At 40.7% G+C, this 25,382-nt stretch overlaps 1 protein-coding gene across 1 annotated transcript in view; it reads left to right on the forward strand.

Moving 5' to 3' along the window:
- The first annotated feature begins 1,647 nt into the window (after positions 1-1,647).
- Positions 1,648-25,382, forward strand: part of LOC122516442 (protein grainyhead) — a 72,180-nt gene continuing 48,445 nt past the window's right edge. The window contains exons 1-3 of the mRNA XM_043634242.1: positions 1,648-1,900; positions 4,162-4,533; positions 8,906-9,711. Coding sequence (XP_043490177.1) covers positions 4,471-4,533; positions 8,906-9,711 — 869 coding nt within the window. The 5' untranslated portion in view covers positions 1,648-1,900; positions 4,162-4,470. The remainder of the gene's footprint in view (positions 1,901-4,161; positions 4,534-8,905; positions 9,712-25,382) is intronic.

The following is a 25,382-nucleotide window of genomic DNA, read 5'->3' on the forward strand; positions in this document are numbered from 1 at the left end:
CTCTCTTTGTCCTACCTTTTCTCAACCAAGAGGAATCTCGCTCTCTCGATCGGACTGGCTGGTCCAGCTCTTTCTCTCTCTGTCTCTGTCTCTCTCTTTCTCTCTATCTCACGTACTTCGAAGAGGTAGAAGGTGGAGGAGGAAAAGGTAGAAGGGATGGCAAAGAAAAAGGAGTCTTAAGAGAGAAGAGGAGATCGACGAAGAGCCCTTGGGCCTTATTCATCTCTTTCCAACGTTTCCCCGTCCGTTTCACTTCACAGGTCCCACAAACGGGGACCAACGTAGAGAAGTGGGAGGATTGAGCGCAATGTCGGTGTAGAGATATTGGTAGACCGAGAGAGAGAGAGAGAGAGAGAGAGGGGGAGATAAAGAAAGATGGAGGCGTTGTAGGGTGAACAGGTAAAGAGGTATACGCGTGAGGAGGAAAGATGGAAGAAAGAGTGGGGGAGCGAGAGAGAGGGAACGCATTGGAGATCGGATTGGATTCGAAAGGAGCGAGCGAAAGGGAAGACCGCGTCGATGGAAAGGTGGGAGAGAGAAAGCGAGAGCGAGAACGCGTATGTGTAAGAACGGAGCTAAGAACGGGATGCTGGAAGGTGGCGGTGGCGGCGGCAGCCATGTTGCCGTATCCCGAGAGAAGCGAGAACGATCCGAGAGAGCACCAGGAGATTGCTTCGTTTGTTGCTTGCAGCGACGGTCCAAACTCGTTAAAGTTCTCATTCGCTTTTATATAACGATATTCGAGCGTACCTCTATGTGATTTGTGCGATTAGAAATAAATTCATATTGCGCGTCGATCCGTTTATTCCGTCGTCGCCGTCTCCGTCTCCGTCTCCGTCACCGTCTCCGTTACCGTCTCCGTTACCGTCTCCGTTCCAACTCCAATCGCAGTTGTCGTAGTTGGTACACGATTCCGTTACTTATTATCGTATTTCGGTTTCATCATCCGTCGTGCATTTACGCGGTTCCGACGACGACGACGGCGACGACGACAACGACGACGGCGGCGACGCCAACGCCGACGCGTTACCCGCGTGTGTCCTGTGCTTCCGGTACCTCCTCGTGTTTCTCCTTCACAATTGCGTGCTTCTTAAACTCGAGAAGATCACGAACCGAACGGGATAGAAAATTTCGAATATTGTTTTCCTTTGTGAGCGCGAGTGAAAGAGGATTTTTCTGAATAGATTTTCCAACAGAAAGGAAACTATTTAAACTATGGAAATAGGTTCTGGCATGGCCCTGTGGGTTTAGTGAATATCGTGAATTTTTCTTATTTCTATAAAAAATATTACTACAATAGCTTCTACGGCAAGAAGTATAATAAAAAAGGGTGTAAATAAAATCTAAAAGATTTTAATATATTTCCTTTGGAGACTTTTTTCATCTGTGTTACAAAAAGAAAACTTAAACCCCGACGGAATGCCCGATCTCCAAAAGAAGAAGGAGGGCTTTCGTTAGCAAGCACGATCTTTTCATCGTATTAATTAATTTACGAAAGACAAAACAACGCCAATGGACACTATCATCCGCTGAGATGTGATCCGAATACCACAGAAACTCTCGGTAGTTTGTAGTTGATCCCCCCGTCCTCCCCACCCCCCATTTATCGCCCAACCCCCTACCTTTCCCGCCCTCTCAGTCCCGGCCCCTCACCCCACCACCCACACGACTTATCACCTACTACCTCGCACTCGTTCTCTTTCTCTAGGTTTTCCTCTACCTTCCTCCTCCTCCCCCTCCATATTTGTTTATCCCCTTTGGTCCTTCCATTCCCCAATAATCTCGTCGAATTATCTTTCTACACTGTAAAACGATAATCCTTCGTAATCGTAATATCACCGATGCCGCAACGTTTAACGCTCGGTCTGATTTTGGTCCTCTTCAAATGCAACTTGAACGAGTGAGTATATTCGATAAAACGTTTCCTTTATCTTCTCTTTATTCTTTGCTTCACACTTAAACATCATTCTTCTCTTTCTTTATTTCATTTTCCATTCTTTTATTCCGGAAGCTTCATTTGGTATTTTATCGAATAAGCTTTTGGCCTCTGGTGCGCAAACGCAGACGATCTTTTAAGGGATCTCTTTGAGTCGGTTAAAAGTTACCTATCTGATGATGCGCAGGTAAGGCATAGTTCACCTGCCGCCAGTAGACAGGTAGATATTTCGAGAAGGTTGTGCCCGAGGAGAATCATAACGTTAAAATCCTTTTCATGTCAGATTAATCTGGCATAGGTTGCGTTAGGCGTGAAGAAATTCAATACCCGATGGATGGACTATCTTATCCTACCGGGCAAGTAAGTGTCACGAAAACAAGATTTCGCGGCGAGCAAATCAGCGTCCCTCCCGAGACACGTTTTATTTTCTTACTCGAAGAGGAGAGGAAGAAATACGCAAATAAAGAATTTGACTCGGCCCGAGAACGATTCGGTGTGGATACAAGAAATAAGAAGAGGAAGAAGAAAAAAAACCAAACTCGTATCATTTTCTCTTTCCATTCGATTTCGGCGAGGAACGACGACGAACCCTCGGAGTTGGAACGGGGAAAAAAAAGGAGAAGTTGTTTGGGAAGCTTCTCGAAGGATCCACGGTGTCTCTCCGTTTCCTCTCTTCTTTCTCTCGTCTTTTCCATCTTCCTACGCGAACAAGAAGTGCTAATCGGTTAACCCGTCGTCCGTTCATTCGGACAACGAACCGCAATCGAACGAGTCATTCGTACTGCCTAAACTTCTCACTAATTCTCACTTTCGAAGCACTGAACAAGACACCTATACGCATATACGATGTACATTTGTATGCGTAAATATACGTGTATGCACATATACGTGTATGTGTATTCAGTTAAGTAGATATAACTGTCACGAAGGAAAATCTAACTTATGCGCAGAGAGTGGTTTCATCGAATTCACGACTTTATCGACATACTCGCGAAATTCTCTCGACAATTCTCGTGCAATGCTACGTACGTTCGCGCGTCATGAATCGGTATATACTGTCAACTGTACTTTTTTACCCAGAGGAAGAAGAAGTATCATCCTCTCCTCTTTGTACTATCTCGTCCGCGTCCTCTGTCTCCGGAGGTAGCGTCCACTGACGCGAGGCGAGGGCGTACAGGTACTTGAAATACAAACGGACCAACGGAGGTGGGTCCAATCTGATCCAGAGTTCTCTTTGAGAATCAGGTTAGACCGGCCGAACCTGCTCCTCTGGCTTCTCGTCTCTGGTCCGTGGTTGTATACCGGCCCCATGTAGCTACTCCTTCTCCCCGGTTACCCCAATCTCCTTCTTCCGCGTAGTAGGTAGACTTCTACCTACCTACCTACCTGCCTACCTTACCTACCTACCTACCTACCTACCTACCTACCTACCTACCTACCTACCTACCTACCTACCTACTTTCCGCTACCCTCTCTCTCTCTCTCTCTCTCTCTCTCTCTCTCTTTTTCTTTCTCTCTCGCGTTCGCGTGAGTGCATCTCGTCGTCTTTCGTAAGGAATTCGTGTAAAGTAGACGCACTGACGAAGAAGGAAGAGATGAAAGAACGAATGAGAGAGATAGAATGCATCCTCGTTACATCTATTATTACACCTGTATTCTATTCGTCGGAGCAGCGGCCGCAAGCTGAATTCCAGTTTTGCGCGCTCGCCCTCCTCCAACCTCGAGCAAGCAACGGGAGCACGTGGAAGTGTAGTAGATGGAGGTGGACGAGCCGGAGAAGAGCGAACTGACTGGTTTTACCAACTTCCACCTGGTCGGGAGACGTCGAAGACGTAGAATTCGTGGTGTCTGACTGGTTTGGTCAGCATCCAAGGATTCTTGTCTGGCATTCACGTGATAGGTGAATAATGTCGAACCCGCTCCTCTGGATTCTTACTTCCTATCAGCTGTTACCACTCGAACGCGTACCATCCTTTTACTTTCTTCCACCCTTTTCTCTCCTCTCCGTTCTTCTTTTGCATCATCCGTGTTTGGTTACGGTGATAGACCGTTTACCTCGCAATGTGTTTATCATTTGAAAATATTCATTTTCAAGTTTAGATCTAACAAATGTAAATACAAGCTACACACACCGTTGTCTATTCGGTTAATCAGATTTCGGCGGTCTTCGAGGAAGGACCTACGTGTAATCTAAGTTTATATATATTGATTATCTTTTTTTTCAGATTCTTCATCTTCTTCTTTTTCTTTCTACCACTAACGACGTGCCATATACACATAGGAACCTGTGATACGCTATCTCATGCCAAGAAGTACTCCTACCCGTAGACGTACGTAGATATCTAGTCGAAGATTAGCCGGAATCGCGACTAGAGGAAGACGGACGAGGAGAAAGTAAAAAGAAAAAGGAAAACGAAGAAAATAGAAGATCGTGACGCTTTCGATAGCGAACGAGCTGAAGAAGATCGGATCGGAGCAACACATAGGACGTCACGATACGACGAGGAAGAAGAATCAGAGGAGAGTGCGGGAGAATGTCCACGTGCACCGACGAAGGTGACACCGCACCCCTGCACATGCAGGAGGCTCTGTCTCCGGTTAGTTTTCCTTTATCCTTTCGCAACATTTTTATCCACATTTTATTTTACGCTCATTCGACAATTCCAATTGGCAACATTTCACGACTCTTGTTTCGTTACGGTTTAAACGAAACTAAATACATATATAACTTTGAAAGAAATTTTGTGGAACATAGTCAATTAATCTATCACATTATAAACGTATACTTTTTCGAATGCAATTATCTGACATTTTAATCCCAATGAGACAGTTATCTATTACTATAAGATAAATATATGAAAATCTCAATTAAATTTTTTCGCGTAAAAATACACGCATTAATCATATACATGTAATCCGATGCAAATGTATAACTTTAAATTTAAAGTTAAGAAAGTTGTATTCTTTTTAAGGATAGATAAATTGTATTCGAAAATTTCCATTGTAGATTCGTGATACGGTGAATAATCATCGATTCGATTTCTCATATAATTACCGTAACATTATAAACATGTTTTATTTATTGAATATTAAAATATGTCAAAGAACGGTGATCTCGTTAAAAGACAGTTTAGGGTATATCATCGTTCAATTCTTTAGGATTCCCGTTGGATTCGTTGCAGGTAATCATTCTTCAGAGTCGTTTGTTCCTTGGTTAGTTCTTTTTTTCCATTCTTCCTTCGTTTGTTCGTCCGTCCGTCCGTCCGTCCGTCCGGGCGTCCGTCCAAGAAGGGTCATCCCTTGACCTCCCCTCCATTTTCTCTTTCCGAGCTCGTACCACCCGTAGAGCAAAATAACGAGTATAGCCGACCGCAAGATTATTGCCAGTTGTGTTGTTCCGCTCGGAACAGAACTTCTGTAACGACCCTGAGATGCCAGAGAATGGTAGGAGTAATGTACGAGTCTGCTACGACGACCAAAAGATTCTTCCCTCAACGAGTATCCGTCTGTTTTCTTCATTTGAATGTTTAATCGGAACCCTTTAACCCCCCCCAACCCCACCCCCGCTACTCGAATCTTCCATATCTTTAGGATATATCGTGTTTCCGTTTGCAACGTTTATAAATATTACACGCGACGCGTAATACCGTTTATTTTTACGAACGTTTTACGATTGTGCAAAGATAAAAGAAAACTAAACAATACAAAAGAAAAAATATCAATTTACGGAGGTCGCGTACAACGAACAACGACGACGGCGCTTTCGCTCATTTTCATACTCGTCTTATATTTTTATAGCCTAAGATGGAAACAAAAAATGAGAGAAGAAAAATCAACGATAGAAGAACGAATATATTATATAAATTCGTCTCTCTCGTTGAGTGATTTATCGAGGATCGTTGAACGATCATCGACCGTTTCAAACGTTTAAGTTCGAATCGTGTTAAGGACGAATAGTTTTCTTTTTGTTGCGCGAGAAATTGTAAGGATGACGCGTGCACCACGTTGTTGTTGTTGCTGTTGCTGTTGCTGTTATAATGTTCGTAGGAAAAATCGTGCTAGATGATGATCGCGGTCTCGCTTACGTGATCGGCTTTGCAAATGCTTTTTATACAAAAATAAAAATATTAAAGTAGAAATAAAAATAAGAGGGAAAAAGAAATATATAAAAAAGGCTTAGAAGCGTTCATTAACGAGCCTTCGAACGCGCATGAGATCCTCTCGCGATTAGAGGATCTCGCGCGATTATTTCTAAACGTGCGTGGCGTACGAACCGTATTACGAATCAGTGGCTTTCAAACGTCTATTAGACTAACATCTATCTCGAGTTGATTCAATCTTTAACAATAAGTTTAAAGGATAACACGAAGTTTTTAAACTTTACTCGCAAAATCATTAGCATTATTTTTCTCGAATTTGACGATACGAATATATAACCGAAAAGTATTGCAATATTCACATTTTGTACGATATATACACAGCAGAAAATACGATGCTCGTAGAAATATACAAAAAAAAATGTTCGCAAACTGTTAATACACGTCGTGGAAATTCATAATAACGATCAAAAAGAAAAATGAGAGAAAAAAGAAAGAAAGAAAGAAAAAAGAACGATCGTTAATTAAATAGATAAATATTACTTTTGAAAATATCCCGTCAACAATATTTCCCTTCTACTTGTGTCATTAATTTCCATTGATTTTTCTTCTCGAGTATAGTAGAAAGGATCGTTTAAAGAGGATGAACGTGATCGATGCTATGAAAACCACTGTCATTAATGCATCTCGTTTTACATTATTAACTTCTATTACTGGTGGAATCTTAGGCCATATACCGAAGAAGGATCGTTAGAGTAGAAAATCACATCGTCGTATTGTGCGCATCATCTCGTGTCTCGAACATTTACCAGTTAGACTTTTTTCGAATAAAATAAGAAAGAAAGTAAGTAAGTAAGTAAGTAAGTAAGGAGGGATAGGGGTGAAGGTAAGAAGGATAAGAAGAGTAAGGGTAAAGGGAAAAGGGTGAGGGAGAGAACGTAATGACTATTTGGCGTTGGGAACGGAACGGATTAACAAGAAAGAAATAGCGGAGAGTCGTCTCGAGACAGAGAGTGGAGAACATCCGGTGAACATCCGGGGAACATCCCTTCCGTGGAAGCTCCACAAGGAGTGAAAGAAACGTTTCTTAACGATTCCACGTATCTCTTCTCTTCTTGGAGAGGATGGACACTCGTTGTTTCATGCACCAGCTGTGCGTAAATACGCTTACACGTACCACGTTGTTGTACATCTACGTATGTTCTCGATCGGTAAGGATCGCACGTACGAAAGAAATAAGATGATAGAAAGAGAAGGAAAAATATGCCCGAAGCGAGGAACGAGGAGAGGTATCTTTCATGATATTGCCGAGTTCTCTATCTCTTTTTCGAGAGTTCTCTCACGAAGCACGAAGCTTGGCAGGCCAATTAACTATTATTGTGAAAAACTTGTTGCGTCTTAACAAAAACTTTTCTCTCCCTCTCTCTTTCTCTAATTTATTTTATTTATAACTATGATTGACTCTTTTTCTCGAATAGAAAAAGATCCTATAACTTCCTTCTTTCCTTCCTTCCTTTTTTTCTTTTTTTTTCTTACGCGTTATTAATAATCATTTTGCAATGATTTATTTTATCGATCACTTGTCTCTCTCTCACTCTTTTTCGACCCTTCGTACAATACGACGAAAATTCGAAGGGTTTAAAAATGTTAAACGAGATCAGAGTCCTGTGGCGAGAATCCCATTCGATGTAGGTGAACGAAACGGAAGCGCAGCAGGTACCACGAAACGAAGAAGTAACGAGAGGTTGCTCTTCTGAGCAAACGCATAAAACATGTCATAAAAACTCGTACGTGAATACGATCGGCAGAACGGTTCTTACGACGGTGTAAAATCTCTCTCTCTCTCTCTCTCTCTCTCTTTGTAGGTCCAAGGGAAAAAGAAGGAAAGAGAAGAATAAAAAGGAATCGTGATAAATTTCAAAGTCAAGGTGCTACGCGATTATGGGATTTAGAAAACGAAATTCTAATTAAAAGCGAACGGAGAGATCTTTTATGTTCGTTCAAATTTTAATCTGCCGTTCGAAACTCAACGTCTACTTTCGTAAAAAGTAAAAGTGAGAGCAAGGGAGAGAAAGAAAGAGAGAGAGAGAGACAAGACATCTGCTTCGAAATAGATGATTCATAATAACGTTAATTACTTTAATAGATGTGGTGGGAGTTGCGTTAATACGTAAGATATTTAATACTACGTTATTCGTATTACTCTTCCTCGACTGAAAGAAATTAACAAAGTTGATAGACGAGAGAGAGAGAGAAATTGTTGGACATTTTTTGAAATTTTTATTTTATTCTTTTTTATTGCAAAAAGAAGATAAAATCTAAGTACTAAGACGACCGGTGAACGGCCAACACAACTCTTTCTTTGACGGGTTATCATGTCCGCGTAATCGTTTGATCTTTCGTGCGTATTAGAGGAACCGAGTACAACTATTAATTATTATTAGTGAAAGATGAGTTACGAGTCGAAAGGTAATGAGTCGAGTTTCGGACTTATCGTGTTCAACATTATTAATATAATTTCTATCAGCTCGTTGGTAGGGGTATACATACACGAGTACGCGTCATTAGCATTCGCGAAATGTTAAAAGGATAGTTAGACGAGAGTGAAACACCTACGCGCGTACGTTATCCTTCGTGGTAGCTTCGAACGTATAAATTGTATTTACGTCGCGTTTCGTAATGCAACGATTAATAAATTTTCATTTTCCTATAATTAGCTTAGGTTTTTATCCGCGTATCGAATTACTCTCGAATGTATTTACTTAGTCGTGTATTATAGATATATATTATAAAGATATTTATAATTATGTGTAAGAAAATATCTAATCTTTGAGAAGATACGTCTAACGCGTATGTACGCATGTGTGTGCAGGTGCAGGAGGGACCCGTGTCGCCGGCATCCTCTTCCTTAAGCAATCAAAATCAAAACGAGAACGATCAGCAAGTTTTACTTGCGACGATGCAACCGGTGAACGTATTAGACTTGCACGAACCACCGGCAGTGCATCCACTACATCCGAAGTATCATCATCACCATCATCATCGTCATCATCATCATCATCATCATCATCAGCAACAGCAACAGCAGCAACAACAGCAGCAGCAACACATAAGCGGAGATCCGGAGGACGTGCAGCAACGTGGAACGAGCGGAACGGACGATCCGGACGGTAGAGTGACACCAGGAACGGAAACGTCTGGTGGAAACCCAACGTTGGCCGTCGGGGAACATAAAATGATCGATTTGATCTACAACGATGGGCAGAAGACGGTAATGTACACCCACGACAAAGAGATCATATACGAGAACGAAGCTGATCGAGTTCAAGTAGTCGAGTATCCACCACCCCCACCCTCGCCACCTTCACCCTCGCCACCCTCGGTCGTCAGTAGAACCGGACTTTTACCACCGGGTTGCGTTGCACCAAGAACGAGCGGTGCAACCGCAGCCGCGCTTCACCTCCATCACTATCCACAATTGCAACTCCAACACGAGGACGATTTACCGAGTGTTCGGCACACGGTCACTGCCACCGCGCCAAATTGTGGAACCGCTACCACCACGACGACGGTTCTGGTCCTTTCGGAGCTGGTTGCCGCCGATCCAGCAGCCGGTGCTGCCGCCGCGCAGCAACTCACGCTCACGGCAGCTGCCGCTGCAGCTTCTCTAAGGGGAGGGTGAGTTTTGACATTACTTTCTATATCGACATCTCCATTCGATCTTTTAACAATAATATGACAGTTTTATTTAGATATGAATGGAACGCTATTATGAACATGAACGTTTTGAAGAAGTCAAGATTGTACTTATGATCGTTTATCGAAGACAGACTTTTTGAAATTGAACAACTTCTCTGCAGCAAGTTATTTGCATTGCATGTTATATATATGTTGTAGTTAGTTTCCTGTAGTATGAAAGTTAAATCAATAGAACAAGGATAAATCGCACAAAGGGGAAGAGGGGTGTAGTTAGAAAGAAGTAGGAAAAAGAGTAAGTTAGTTGACGGTAGCAAAGTTCGACGGCATGCATGTTGCCATACGATATAATAAAAGATCTCAGGGACAGCCCGAAAGATAGGCGTAGAACGTTACGTTGCATCGAACGGAGTGCTGCCGGGCACTGTTATCGGCCGCGTGTATCGGTTTGTCGACCAATTAAAAATGATCGTGCACACCTACTCGCGTGCGCTCGTGGTCCATCGAGTGATCCAACGAGTGCTGGTGCCGCGTCGGCAGTCTGCGCGGATAAGTCACGTTGCTACGCAGAATTTATTATTACTAAGCTCGTCTATACTGCACTCTCGTGCGTGCGTCCATGCATGCATGCATGCATACTCTGGTAGGTACATGTGTAAGACCGCTAATGCTCGCACGTACACACCATACATTCGTACCTACATATGAGAGACTGACTTTTTCGCGTATTGCCTTTCTTCATGGTTGTACACACCTATCTATAGGAGAATCGAGGAGAATATAACCGAGCCAATAACCATTAACCACGCACGCACTCCTGCTCGTTTCTTCTCTCTTTCTCTTTCTCTCTTTCTCTTTGTTTGTCTGAAACCTCGCTCGTTCGCGCCACCTTGCTCTTTTGCAATAAATAAAAATGAGTAGCAATTAATCGGCGGCGAGATATGCGCGCGAACGTTCGAGGAGACCTTGGGGGCCTCGAAAACAACCAAGCTCTCGAGAGCTTATTCTTTTCATATCTTTTTCACTCTCTCTCTCTCTCTCCCTCTCCTTCTTTCTATCTTCCTCTCTCTTACGATTCTTGTCCAGATCCTATATATGAATCAGATGTTTGCGTAGACGTATGCCGTTGTTCCGCACCCATCGAAACTTTTACCAAGTGGGATTCCTCTTTTATTTTTATCATTTCTGGCATGATCTTTGGGCGGAATAAACCTACTCGAGGTTCATTCGAGCGGATCGGTCCATCTTAAATCGAAAGGGATATCTTACGCGCAAACGTCGACTCGAGGAACTTGATTCGTTGCTTAAGCATGTGGAATAAGTAGCTTAACTATGAATTCACTTTTTTCTTCTTTCGAGTTGAAATAAAGGTAAGGAGAAGGAATCAACGAGAAGAGAACACCGATCGAGGTCAATTTTAATAATCCCATACGTCCATCGAGGAACTTTTCACAGGAGTATACTAACTTAAACGTAATAGTTTCTCTATCATTTCCGTTCATCCAGAAAATATACTATTTTTGATCGTATATCATCTGGAATATATATGTACACCCCTCCCTAACCCATTTGCCTGATATCCCCGTTCACCGATCGATTCTCTAACCAATTCAATCGATTTGTCTCGCCACAAATCACTTTCCCCATCGACATTACATTGTCAGATCGCGTTCGCGCGTCTCTCTAACAACAGGCTCGAGACCTTATTTTTCGAAACTCACGTAGAGTGCCGGTAAACGTAATGGTAATCGTAATGGTAATCGTTTAATGACGTAGCTTCGAATAGCTCGAAGGGTCGCCAGCACGTAATCTATGTTAATGCCACGAGGAAGGTGGGTGAGCTCTTTCTCTCACTTTCCTTCTCTTTCTTTTTACGTGGGCATAATGATAATGTTTTTCTCCACAACGCGTTCTTTGTATCACGGAACTATCGTTGCTAACTACGTTACAACTTTTTTTTTTTCAAACGGATTATATAAATAATTATTTTCAATTATATCGGAATATCTCTCTGATTATCATTGTCTAATGAATCTTCGTTACTCATTTTTTTATTATCTTCTGTACGTAAATAAATAATCCGTTGAAAGTTCTTTGCTCGGATTTTTTTTTTTTTCGTAATTTAATTGAAAATAATTTAATTTTAGTAACACGTATACGTTTTATATCTTATTGTTAGATATTTTAAATGTTTGAAGTTAAATTTATATATGTAGAAGAGAGATTTTTGGCATTACAAGAGGCACCATTTCGTATGCCCGCCAAATTGCAATAATGATGGTGCACCGAAGTAAAAACCGTTTCGTTCGTGGAAAGCAGAATGTAAGCCAGGGTTACCATCTCTTTCTTTCGCTCGATTCCTTTCTTTCTTTGGCTCGGTTGATTCCTTAACGTTGTCGTATCCGTATACTCGCTTCTTGTTCGGCTCGAAGATGCCTTTGATCCTTTGGCGTTTTCACTGGTTCGTGCTGCCTACCCGCTATCGTTTTAACTTATGTAGTATGTGTATACACGCATGTATTTTCGAAGTAAGTATTATACCTTGGCTCGAGTTCTTCCTTGTTTCCTTTTACTCTTTGACAGCAACTCGTGCATCGAATGAAAGTACACGCATATATATATAAAGAAATAAAAAGATAATCGATCTTATAAATTTTTCTTTTCCAACAACCCCCTCTCCTACCCCAAACCCTACTTTTCTTGTACCGATTTATCTTTTTATTTATTTCTTTATTTACTTATTTATTTATTTATTTATTTATTTATTTATTTATTTATTTCTACGAGAGAAAAGAAAGTCTCGTGTTATTTCTATCTTATAAAAGGATATCGTGCGAGGACAAGGAAGATTAATTCGTACTACTCGACGACTAATACGCTAATCGTATCGATTTACTGACTATCGATCGGACACGTTATACGAGCAAATTATTACGTAGGCTGGTACTCTCGCCACGAGACCTCGGAAATGGTATTAACGAGAGGGATTAAACTATCGATAGCGTTCGTTCTCTCTCTCTTTCTTTCTTTCTTTCTTTCTTTCTCTCTCTCTTTTTCGAATGGCACGTTTTACACGTTGACGTAGACGTCGACGGCGACGGCAACGGCAACTGCAACTGCAACTGCAACTGCAACGGCAACGACGGTGGTGGTGGTGGTGCGGAGCGTCGATCGAAAGGTCAACCGCATAAGGATATTAGAAAAGTGTCATTTTTCTTTAATTGACACTTTATTACTCGCCTGCGGATTATTATTTTGCGGGAGGCTGCAATCTGAAACATAGAAATCCTTCTCGAGTCGCCATTTCGTAATTTGCATCGAACTTTTTTATTTTTCTTTTCTATTTTTTTTCCCATATCTGTTAATACTTTTTTTCTTTTCTTTTTCATTATCATTATTACGTTTTCCGTTTTTTTCCTTCTACCTTTTTCTCTCTCTCTCTCTCTCTCTCTCTCTTTCCTTCTATTTCTTCGATGCACGATTGACGAATAAGAGAGAGAGAAAAGTATATAATGAATAATAAATAGAATCGCGCAAAACGCCGATAGAAAATATGGCAAACGCGACGAGGACGTTAACCAAAGATAAAGATGGCAATAAAACTAACGTTTTACGTTCCAAGTTATATATCGTAATCGGTCAGAAATGGAAATTGCGATCGTGGATAAAAGTTATGAAAAAAGAGAAAAGGAACTTTTTTTTCTTTTTTTGTTGTTGTATACTTCGCGTAAGTTTAATTATCGTTACTTATTTACCAAGCAAACGCGTTGCCGCGTAAAATCATCGTTAACGTAGCCCGTTATAAGAGAAATAGAAAATCATTAGTAAATAATATCTACGACTAATAGATAGTACGCGGACGAGAGAGAAATATATTTTTCGTAAATCCGTTACGACACAACGAAGGTGTTATCGGTACGAATTCATCATACGATAGTCAACCGGTATAATTATCATATATTGATAATAATTATTCGAGCAACGTTTAACGGTGAAAGCGCGTGCGATCATAAATATAACTCCAATCGAGACTTTTCTGAAATGACAAGGAGAGAGAAAAAAAAAAGTAAAAAAGAAAAATACCACACGCATACAGGTACGCGGAAAGAAAAATGTAATCTCTCAAACGTTATCCGTCCAACTCGCTTTGCGAAATGAAATAAAATATTGGTACTTTATATATATCGTCTATCTCTATCTATTTATCTATATAATATCTATCTATCTATATATCTCTTTTCTATTCTCCACTCTTCAGGAACTAACGAATGAAAGTGTAGACCTCGTATGGCGCATGCGCATGCGTACGCGTACGCGTAAACGAATGCGTAGGTGAGGAAGTAAGATATAAGGTGGACGAGAGAGGAGGATATTACACACGTGTGCGTGTTGTACCTACCACATGCAAGATGAGCGTGCACGTAGTAGATTACGATACAACTACACAACGCAACGACAGTGACGACGACGACGACGACGACGACGACGACAACGACGACGACGAAGACGTACAGAAGGAACGGAAGAAGGAAAGAATGATGAGGTAGGTGGTAGGAGAAGGTAGGAAAGAGAAGAAGAGAGGAGGTGGGCGCAAAAGTTCTCCGAGGAGTAGGAGATGAGGATGTAGAGAGCAAGATGGCCGCCACGGTCCAGTCTTCTACGGGGAAAATCGTCGGACCTCCGCGTCGTCCGTCTCTCCTTTTAATTCCCACCGCTCTCCCCTCTCCTCCCAACGCTACCTCCTACCCTTCCTCGAGTCTTCCTTCCTTCTCTCTCTCTCTCTCTCGCTTACTCACCACCTTCTCGCCATCTTCGTCTCATCTTCTTCTTCTTCTTCTTCTTCTTCTTCTTAACTTCATAAGCGTGTACGTCGTCGTGTGTTTATGTTTGTGCTTATGCGTGCGTGTATTTCCCTTTCTTTCTTTTTCTTTCTTCCTTTCTTTCTTTCTTTCTTTCTTTCCTCTCCTGTGCTCATATTCTCTTCATCTCCTTACGTCCTCCTTTTTTACGTTTTCTTGTTCTCTTTCTCTTTCTTCCTTTCTTGCTCGTTGGTTCGTATACTCGGTCGTACGATCTTTAGCTCGCTCGCTTTCTCGTTATCCCTTCGATCCTTCCTCCATTTCTTCCACCTCTACTACTCTTGTCGATCGCCATGATACCACGTGATCGGCGAACGTTAGGCACTTTATGGAGCGTCTACCCAGAAAACCGGCGCAAAATCGACGATCCGTACGTTTATCGAATTACGATACGCGGTGTCTCCTCCTCCTCCTCCTCCTCCTCTTCTTCTTCTTCTTCTTATTCTTCTTTCTTTCTTTCTTTTTCTTATCTTTTTCTGACACTAGTAACATATCCTTCCCCTACTATTATACGATCTTTCTCTCCTATCTTTTTTATTTTCTTTTATTCATCGTCTTACGTTTTTCTTCGATTCGTTTAGTTATAGGTACCATGAGAAAATTAACTTGGAAATGAATTTTCTATATATTTCGAAATATTTAATCTAAGTGGATTTCTGTTGGTATCTTTAAATGAGATAAAGGAATGAAATTATATTCATATATATATATATATATATATATATATATTATAAAAATGCAAATGGAAAAATATTTCAAAGCGGACCGTTAGATTTGCACCGGATGTCGATAAAGGATGATAAGAAGAAGTGGTAATTACCACGAACGATTCGCGAGCCAGCTAAACTGTTAATTAAATGAAGAAATCGATATAAGACATGCTACTATGAACGTAAATAGGTATCACGAAGCACCACCACCACCACCACCACCACTTCTAATATCGTCAAATTTCTCGATCTTATGAAAGTCACCTGAATTCTTAATAGAGTTCTAAAAACAATCTTGTTATCGTGCCGTTGCCCGTATGCACGCATGCATGAATGTATCCATGTGTATAATTGAACGCCTCCGTGTTACTTTACATTGAGAAAACGAAACACGTCGCGAACGGCGTGAACAACCAACGTGATACCATCGTGATTTCGATCGGATTAAAGTGCTTATCGATCGCCGATCTATTCGATCGAAGCGTCATTGAGAATGAAAGAGATCGAGATAAAGAGTTAGAGTGAGTAAGAGAGAAAGAGAGAAGGAGAGAAAATAAAAATCAGAAATCGATTTTAATTTGAAAAAGTCAAATACTCCGGTATGCGTTAATGGATCAATTCAATTTCCTTTAGGAAATTGACAAATAAAATAACGTATCTAATAGGATGTATTTTGAAAAAATCGATACCCTGCTATTTTAAAATAGATCAATTCAATTTGTAAACTAAAAAATAAAGAATAAAAATACAGTAAATAGGAAGTATTTGAAAAACCCGTTTACATGGTATTTCCAAATAAACCAATTCAATATACAAAGGAAACGAAGGTAAGATATAACAAAAAATATAATAACGTAATAAATGCATGTATTAAAAAAGAAAAGAAAAAAAAGAAGAACAAAAACAGGTACCCTGGTATGCGCAAAAATAATAGCGGGTATTCAATTTCCAAAGAAAATGGAAAAATGAAATAACGAATGTAAGTAAAAAATATAAAATGAGCTGGTAAATGGGACATAAGAAAGAGAAATTGTTGTGTAGGAAAAGGGGAAGAAGTGGGGACAAGCATGCGCGTCGATAAGTCGTAGATCCTGTTATTAATTCGTACAATTTTGTTCGTCGATTCACACAGCGGAAGGAATAATTACGGTTGGCTTGACTCGCGCGCCGATTTATCTAGGAACGCGATCGGACCCGCGTACGGACCCGCGTACAACCATAAGACGCAGTGGTACCGGCAGCCGCGTGATCTATTTTCTTCTTTTATTTATCTCTTTCTCTATTTCTCTCTGTCTTTTCTCTCCAACTTTGGTTTTTTGTTTTTCATTTTTTTTCTTTTTTCTTTTCCTTCTTATTTGCACGATAAGCCTGGAAACGTACGAGCTCGCGCTTTGAAACTCCGCCTGTCTTGGTCAGATACGCGCGCTCATAATAACACCCTTTAGTGCGCGCGCGCGCGCGCGCGTATACGCGTATGCGCGTACACATGTACAGAAGTACAAGCGTACAGAAGATAAGATCATGCAAGGAGTGGACGAAATCCAATAAGCGATTTCGCGCCAACAAAACCGACCCGGAACGAATTTCCTCAACCCGCCCCGTTCGTTAGTTTGACCGACAACGACGATGACAACGATAAATTTGCGTTCATTTTCTCTCCTAGGAAAATTTTACGAGCAAAATATACTTGAGAAAACAAAAAAAATAGAATATATATTATTAGGTGTACAAATAAATAACCATCCTATGCTATGCTGATGACGCTGTATTAGTGGCCGAAAATGAGGATGATCTACAACGTCTACTACACCGATTTAACTGCATAGCCAAATCATTCAACATGAAAATATCGGCCCAGAAAACTAAATGCATGACAACATCAAAGACACCGTTAAGATGCAAACTGGAAATTGAAGGGAAGGTTATTCAGCAGGAAATGAGATTTAAGTACCTAGGAATAGAAATCTCAGGATATGGTGATGTTGAAGCAGAGGTAAGAGAACAGACAATGAAGGCATCCAGAATAGCGGGTTGTTTGAATGACACAATATGGCGAAACAAAAACATGGACATAGAGACCAAAGCAAGAATTTACAAGGCAATGGTAAGACCTATTATGTCACATACCGCAGAAACTCGACCAGACACGGCGAAAACGAAACAGTTACTAGAGACAACCGAAATGAGAGTTCTTCGCAGAATAGCTGGAAAAACACTACTGGATCGAGAGAGAAGTGAAGATATAAGAAGAACATGCAAAGTGGAAAACATTAACGAATGGATACTAAAAAGAAAAAAAGAATGGAACGAACATATCAACAGAATGGACAACGGAAGAATTGTCAGAATTGCACGGGATAAGTCACCGGTAGGCCGCAGAAGCACGGGGCGCCCACGAAAACGATGGTGCGACAATTTAACAGTGCAATAGGCAGAAAAACGTCGTTACGAAACAGGCAATTTGCCTAAACTGAAGAAGAAGAAGAAGAAGAAGGTGTACAAATAAGTTTCCGCCGTTTTAATGTAGATAGCGCGGCTCGGTGTTTCCGTTAACTTTCGCAGATGATATCCTGCTTAAAAATTAGTTTGGACGTTTAAGAACAACATAACCTATTAATATTATTGATTTCATATTGGTAAAATATAATTTTTTTTAGTTGAAAATGTCCAAATTTGAGCCAAATAAGCGTCATTTGCGGGAAATATTAGTTTACTTCTTTAATATAAAGAAATCTGCTGCTGAGTCGCATCGATTGCTCGTAGAAGCATATGGTGAGACTGCTTTGAGTAAGAGAACGTGTCGTGAGTGGTTTCAAAAGTTTAAATACGGTGATTTCGACGTAGAAGACAAAGATCGTAGTGGAAGGCCAAAAATTTACTAGGATCCAGAATTGGAGGAAATATTGGAGGAAGATTCATCTCAAACACAAAAAGAACTTGCTGTAACATTAGAAGTCACTCAGCAAGCAGTCTCACATCGTTTAAAATCATTAGGAATGATTAATAAACAAGGAAATTGGGTTCCGTACGAATAAAAGCCGAGAGATATTGAACGCCGATTATGCTTAAGTGAAATACTGCTTGCTAGACATGAAAAAAGGGTTTTTTACATCGTATCATCACTAGTGACGAGAAATGGATACATTATGATAATCCAAAAAGAAGAAAATCATGGGGATTACCAAGCCATGCGTCAACATCAACAGCAAAACCGAATATTCATGGAAAAAAACTCATGCTGTGTATTTGGTGGGATCAGCTGGGTGTAGTGTATTATGAGTTGCTTAATCCGAGCGAAACAATCACCGGAGCCCTCTATCGAACACAATTAATGAGATTGAGCCGAGCTCTAAAGGAAAAACGCCCTCAATACTATTCTAGACACAAAAAATTATTCTTCTGCATGACAATGCTCGTCCACATGTAGCGGCTCCTGTGAAAAAGTATTTGGAAACACTTGATTGGGAATTGTTACCCCACCCGCCGTATTCACCAGACATTGCACCGTCCGATTATCACCTATTTCGGTCCACGGCAAATGCTCATTCGGAGCAGCGGTTCAAATCATATGAAGATACCAAAAAGTGGGTTGATTCGTGGATGGCCTCAAAAGACAAGGAGTTCTTCCGACGTTGGATCCGTATGTTGTCTGAGAGATGGGAAAAAGTCATTGCAAGTGATGGACAGTATTTTAAATAACCTTAAAATTACCATTCTTCTAGAATAAATACTTAATTTTTAATAAAAAACGGCGGAAACTTATTTGTGCACCTAATATACTTATGTAAACTGATCATATTTGCTCCTGCCCCTCTCCCTGTCTTTCAGGAAAAATTAGGAAGAAAGAAAGAGAGAGAGAGAAAACACTTTCTCATTGGATGATTCAGGGACGAATGAAGCAAAGAGAATGGAGTCAAGCAATCGAAAAGTAAAGTAAGTTATAAGTAGTAAATAAATAGACAGACAGAAGTAGTAGATGGTAAGAGTGAGTTAATGATCAGCGAAAAGGGTCGTGCTAGTACAGCTTGCCGGTGCTGTTACTACTGGAACGAAACGGATGGTAGGAAGAACGGAGCAGAGAGAAAGAGAAAGACGGAGAGTCGTGTGCAGGAACAAGTGCAGGCCTGGTCTCGGCGGCTGCAGGCAGCCAGGCAGACAGGTTGTCCAGATTCCACGGAAGGTCGTTTGCTTTGCTTACCGCGGGTCGCGAGAGAGAAGCAGACTCGAACGCGCCACTTTGGACCTCGACCGTACTTATTGTTACTCGAGAAAGAGAGAAAGAGAGAAGAGAGAGAGAGAGAGAAAGAGAGAGAGAGAGAAAGAGAGAGAGAGAAACAAAACAGTCCAACAACAGTCTAACCGAGCAAGACGCTATTTCTTATATCCTTTTTTTTCTTTCTCCTTTTTATCACGGTTCTTTATACTGTGTATTTTTATGAATCTTTAGTAGTTAACGCGTGATTTATTTGCTTAGAAAAAGACTCATAGAAAAAGAAAAAAAGAATGACGGATAGGTGTATGTATGCGTTTACTCTATGTTTCTATGTGTATATATATGTATTATATAGGTAGATTTACCGGATAGAATCGAGCGTCGTCTTAGAAGCGGAGAAAACTCTGAACAGCAACGTGGGTTTTCTCGGTTGTTAGAGAGAGCTCCTTTATTATACGCGAGATTCGCGTCTCTATATAGGTAAGAAGCATTATGCGAGCACGCTTTCTTGAACGAGTTTATGTGTCTTGATATGCGTGAGTGTAAGACGCCCTGTATCCGTTTATTATTTCTTTCTCTATTTCTATTCATACTCGAGGAGTTGTTGGGTGTGTTACTTACCTCGCCTCCTGCCGATCACCCACAGGAATTCTCTAGCTCCGACTAGGAGGAATCTCTTCTTCTTTCTCAGCTTCCTTGATCAGTCACGAGGCGACGGACGAGCTTCACCTTCGACTTATTATCATACATTTCTACGAAACAATTTAAACGTTTCTCAAACCGGTAAGAATATTATTCCTTCGAATATAATCCTTCCTTCACCTTTTCCTTCTTCTCTTATTCTTATTCTTCTCCTTCCTCGTCGTCGTCGTCGTCGTCGTATTCGTTTTCATCTTCATCGTCCCTTTTCTTCCGATTTCTTTCGTACACTTTCTCGAAACTCGATCGGGCTTCTCTCGAGCCGAGAATGAGAGACGATCACGAAGCGTATAAAAGACACCTGTAGCGAAAGCGAGAACCATGGAGATCACGCGAGCGTGATCCTCGCTTAAGTTTTTTTTCTCTTTTTTTTTTTTTAAAAAGAGTACCCCATTTACTTTGTATTCATACTCGCTACTCGGGATACGGATTCTCTAACGCAAAAGACGAGATTAACAAAGATGAGATGAGAACAAGAAAAAGGAAAATCAAATGAAATAAGAAGAAGATAAAAAAGAAATGTAGAACGATGGGGCGCGCAGCTGGTTGACCAAATCTTTCCTCTCTCTCTCTCTCTTTCTCTTTTATTTTTTTATATTTTTCTCGGTGAACGACAAGCTCTCGATGCGAGGACAATCGGTCGGAATTAGAGAGCTTTGTGGTGTCTTTTATACATTGTATCCGGATGCTTACTCTCTTTCTCTCTTTTTCTCTGTAAGTATACCGAGTACTTACGTATGTATATAAGAGAAAAAAAAAAAGAGAAAGAGAGAGAGAGAGAGAGAGAGAGAGTTTACATGCTCGTCGACTACCGGCTCACACCCTCGGACGACGTGTGCAAGCAGCTGTTTTTCTTACGTCACCGTAAGAGGAATGCCTTTTGATTTACAACACTATCTCTCTCACTCTTTCTCTCTCTCTCTCTCTCTTTCTTTCTCTCTCTCTCTCTCATTCTTTCCGAAAGACGCATATATAAACGCACTCACTCAACAGGTCGCGACAATCACGATCTCGTACTTACTCTCGGCACGAGATGAAAGAGGGGCGTGGAGAAAATTCTTGTCTTCCTTTACTTGTCCTCGCATAAATTCTTCTCCTTCCTTATCCCGCTTCTCTATTTATTTCAATATTTTTATAATCTATTCACATCGACGCGGTGAAAATTATTCGCGCCTTTCTTTCTCTGACCGTATTGTAAAAGATCCTATATAGTACGTTGTTGTCGTTTTTTTTCCCTATCAAAATGAAATAAATAAAAAGAAATAAATATCCTACTAGATGTAGGATCTTGTAACCGGCGAATCCGAATATGTTAACGGATTTTCGATCATTAACGCGTTATCATCGGATTAATCGCGAGAAACACATCGCGAAGAACAAGCTTCGTTGTTAATTCATTGAAAATAATATATATAAAAGATTACTGCCCGATGGAAGAAACCCACGATGAGCATGGGGTTTGGGGGAAACGCGTATATGTTGTTACTGACATAAGCTAATTGATTTAATGAGCAATTAGCTTACTTTATCTCCCCCCATGTCGTGTTGTCTGGAAATCGATCGACTACTTTTAAATCAAATAAATATAGCGTTAAGTTAGGACTGAACGATGTTCCGACGATTTTTTTCTCAAACTATCTTTTGAATATCTTGCGATATAATCTTTATTATTATTGACGATCCCCTTCACTCGCGATTCTCTCTCTCTCTTTTCAGGTGAGATCGTCTCGATGATTTCAGGATATTACACGTAACGTTGTCGTGACACGCGCGCGAACGTTCTGGACTTTCTTCTTTCCTCTGCCCCCCCCCCCTCCTCTCTCTCTCTCTCTTTCTCTCTCTCTCGCTCCATCGTTAACGATTTATGCAACGAGAAGAGAAGTTGCTCCCTCGAGCCGTCTATCGGTTATTATTACAATTTCTCTTAGTCTGACCGTACGAAGATATAATCTGAAACCATTAGAAGTAAGTTCTTCGGACACGTAAAAGATGTGATATAACTAATCGTCCGAAAGATTTTATAATAACTATCGCGTTTATTAATCTGAGAAAATTCACTTTGGCAAGCGAAATAACTAAAATAAAGAAGAAGAAAAAAGATAAGAAAAAAAAAACGAAAGAAAAGTAAGATATATGGGATATACACAAGGAAGCAAGGGAAAACTCATCATTGATTTATCGTGGATCCTTTTATCGATCATCGATTTATCGACTCAATTACCTTCTCGAAATATTTACGAAGGATTCCTGCCGTACGATAAGAATTCCAATTATCTTTCTGGGCCATCCAAAGTGTCTTGATCGAAAACTCTCTTTTACCAATATACATACATACATACTTACATACATACATACATACATAAATACTTACATACATACATATAAATATATTTCATTCTATGATCGAGGTCGATCGTCCTGACGATCTGCAACGTCCTCCCCAGGTACACGTTCGATCCGCCTCCGGGTATCTTGTATACTTTTATGCACACTATGTACATATAAATATATACACATAGATGCATATGCATACCACCCATAGTAGGCAGGGTGTATGCTTGTCGCAAGAGAAAAGGAAGCATAACCGAAGAGAGCTAAATCCATCTATCCTGACGGAGCGCCATGCGTGTGTGTGTGTGTGTGTGTGTGTGTATGTGAATGTGTTGGATGGTAGTGCAGAGGGAGAGTACAAAAGTAGGGATGGGGGAAAAAAGGGGTAAAGGGAGAAGAGGTGTATATACCACGTACTCGTCGTTGTTGAAGCAAGAAGCAAAATAGTCGTCGCTCACCCCCCCTACTTCACTTCACCCCACCCCTCCACTTCACCCCACCTGACGTTCGTGCGTGTTCGTCTACCGAGGAAGAGAAAGAGGGAGATAGTAGAACGGAGACAGGGCGTGGTTCAGCCTTGCTCTTACTTATAATTATATTTATTCGCGCAACGCATGTACCTATAGCCATTGATATACGATCGCAGCGAGGTCTCGGTTTACACGCCACGCACTGGCAGCGCTTCGGAAGTGGTTCAGAAGCGGTTCAGAAGCGGTTCAGAAGCGGTTCAGAAGCGGGCTCCTGCATCTATCTACGTATCTTCTCAAACTTAACTCTCTCTCTCTCTTTCTCTCTTGTCGTATATTTTCTTCGATTTTACCTTTATAAACTGTAATCTTTAATCGTTTCAATTCATTTCGAAAGATCCAATTTTTCTCTTTCCCTTTTATCGTGATCTTTAGTAATGATTTTGTATAAATAAAGAATGTGAAAGAAAGTAGGAGAGAATTTTAAAGGGTTTGCTTGAATAGGGCAAAGGGAAAGAAGGAAAGGGCTAGGAGGTAGCTCTGAGTACATTGACCACAGGGTATTGCCATCAACGTTCCAGGTGGTACTCATACACAAATTATGGTAATGACCGATCGATTTTCTTCCTAGCAGCTTCATCCTTCTTCCCTCTCTCTCTCTTTTTCATTTTTATTTCTTTCGTCCTTTCCTTTTGTCTTCTTTGTAGTCCTCTTCTTCTTCTTCTTCTTCTTCTTCTTCATTCCTTTTGTTTAGCTTTCTTCTTCTACCCTTTGCGCCTTTTACTTTTATTTCACCCTCCTCTTTTTTTGTCCAGGTTCAATTGGTCATACCTCCGACCTTTACCGTCTCGCGAAACCTTTGATATTTTGATCCATCGAGAAAAACGATACGCGAATAGTCCACCGGTCACGGGTTTGCCTCTTCCCCTCCCCTCCCCCCACCCCGTTGCCATTAACTTTTTATTTATCATTGACGTTTGCAAAATATGTTTATTTTCTTTCTTGTTTATTTTTTATTAATCCACTCTCATACGAACTTCCTCCCCCCTAATCCTCGTACCGATAGAACTAAGAAAAATATTGGTTAAAAATTATTCTCCGAGATGGTACTTACAATAAGGCAAGACCATGCCGGAAGTGGTAATTTGTTATCGATCAATTTCACGCACGGAATTTTTCATTTCGTAATTAGCGAGAACACTTTTTACGAAAGGACACTTACTTATATACCTGCCTGACAACGTCGAACATCGTTCCTCGGACGATTACGTGAACGTTATCGTTCATCGAGCGAAGGTGCCTCACAATACTTTTTGCTCTCCTTGCTTTTTTCACTCTCTCTCTCTCTCTCTTTCTCACTCTCACACAGTTTTATAGCATCGTATCTCATCCTTTCTACCCCGAAGGATCGTACCATCTAGGAAAGACGGATGTCGCACTCGTTCAGGAGTTCGCCTTTCGTTCCATCGTCCTTCTCGTCTATGTCGATGACTTCCGCATGATCCAAAGCCGACCGGTTACCTTTGATATTTTAATCCGTCGCTTAACTCTAATACGTGACGCGAAATTTGAAAGCCTTGTAAACGCATACTCTCTCTCTCTCTCTCTTTCCCTCTCTCTTTTTTATTTCTTTCTTTCTTTCTTTAGCAATTCTCTTCGGTTACAGGTAACCATTCATTTTACTCCCTGCTATAGAGTTCAACTATTCGATTTGCTTCTTCTGTCAATACGTAGGTTTACATCTGGTTATGATTAAAAAAATGAATAAAAAGATAAATTTATCGACGTGAACGTGTGCACGTTAACGTTTAATCGTCTTCATGGAGAGAAAGTATACATGGTCGGCATTTCTCATCGATTACTTCCTTCGAATATTTTTACTCAAGTATACGTACATATTATCGAGGAAATTATAAACTTCATTACAATGTTAATTAAATATAATTTTCATTAAACGTCACAACGACGTTCGTCCTTATCGTTCGTGAAATCCAATGATACTACTTCGACCCCTTTTTTTGTTCCCCCCTTTTCTTTTTTTTTTGAATACGGAGCTCGCGAAACGGGGCATTTAGTATGAGATATTCGGCTCGTTAAGATGGAAACTGGGTAGAAAAATAAATGACTGAATTCGAAAGATACTCCGGATCGAATCCAACTCTCCTTCTGTCTCTTTCTTCAACATTTCACGTGCATACAGAGGAATGCAAACACGAGTATTCGGAATGGAATACATATACATAGAAATACTGACACATAGGATTCCTTAATGAGAGGTAGGGGTTTGATGCCGGAGCCGATTGCAAGCCTGTCGCCAATGTGTATTCTCGGACAAATGTCACCAAAGTTTCCTTTTACTTTTACTTTATTTTTT

The sequence above is a fragment of the Polistes fuscatus genome, unplaced genomic scaffold, assembly GCF_010416935.1.
Source record: "Polistes fuscatus isolate 324 unplaced genomic scaffold, CU_Pfus_HIC Scaffold2, whole genome shotgun sequence".
NCBI classification, from domain to species: domain Eukaryota; kingdom Metazoa; phylum Arthropoda; class Insecta; order Hymenoptera; family Vespidae; genus Polistes; species Polistes fuscatus.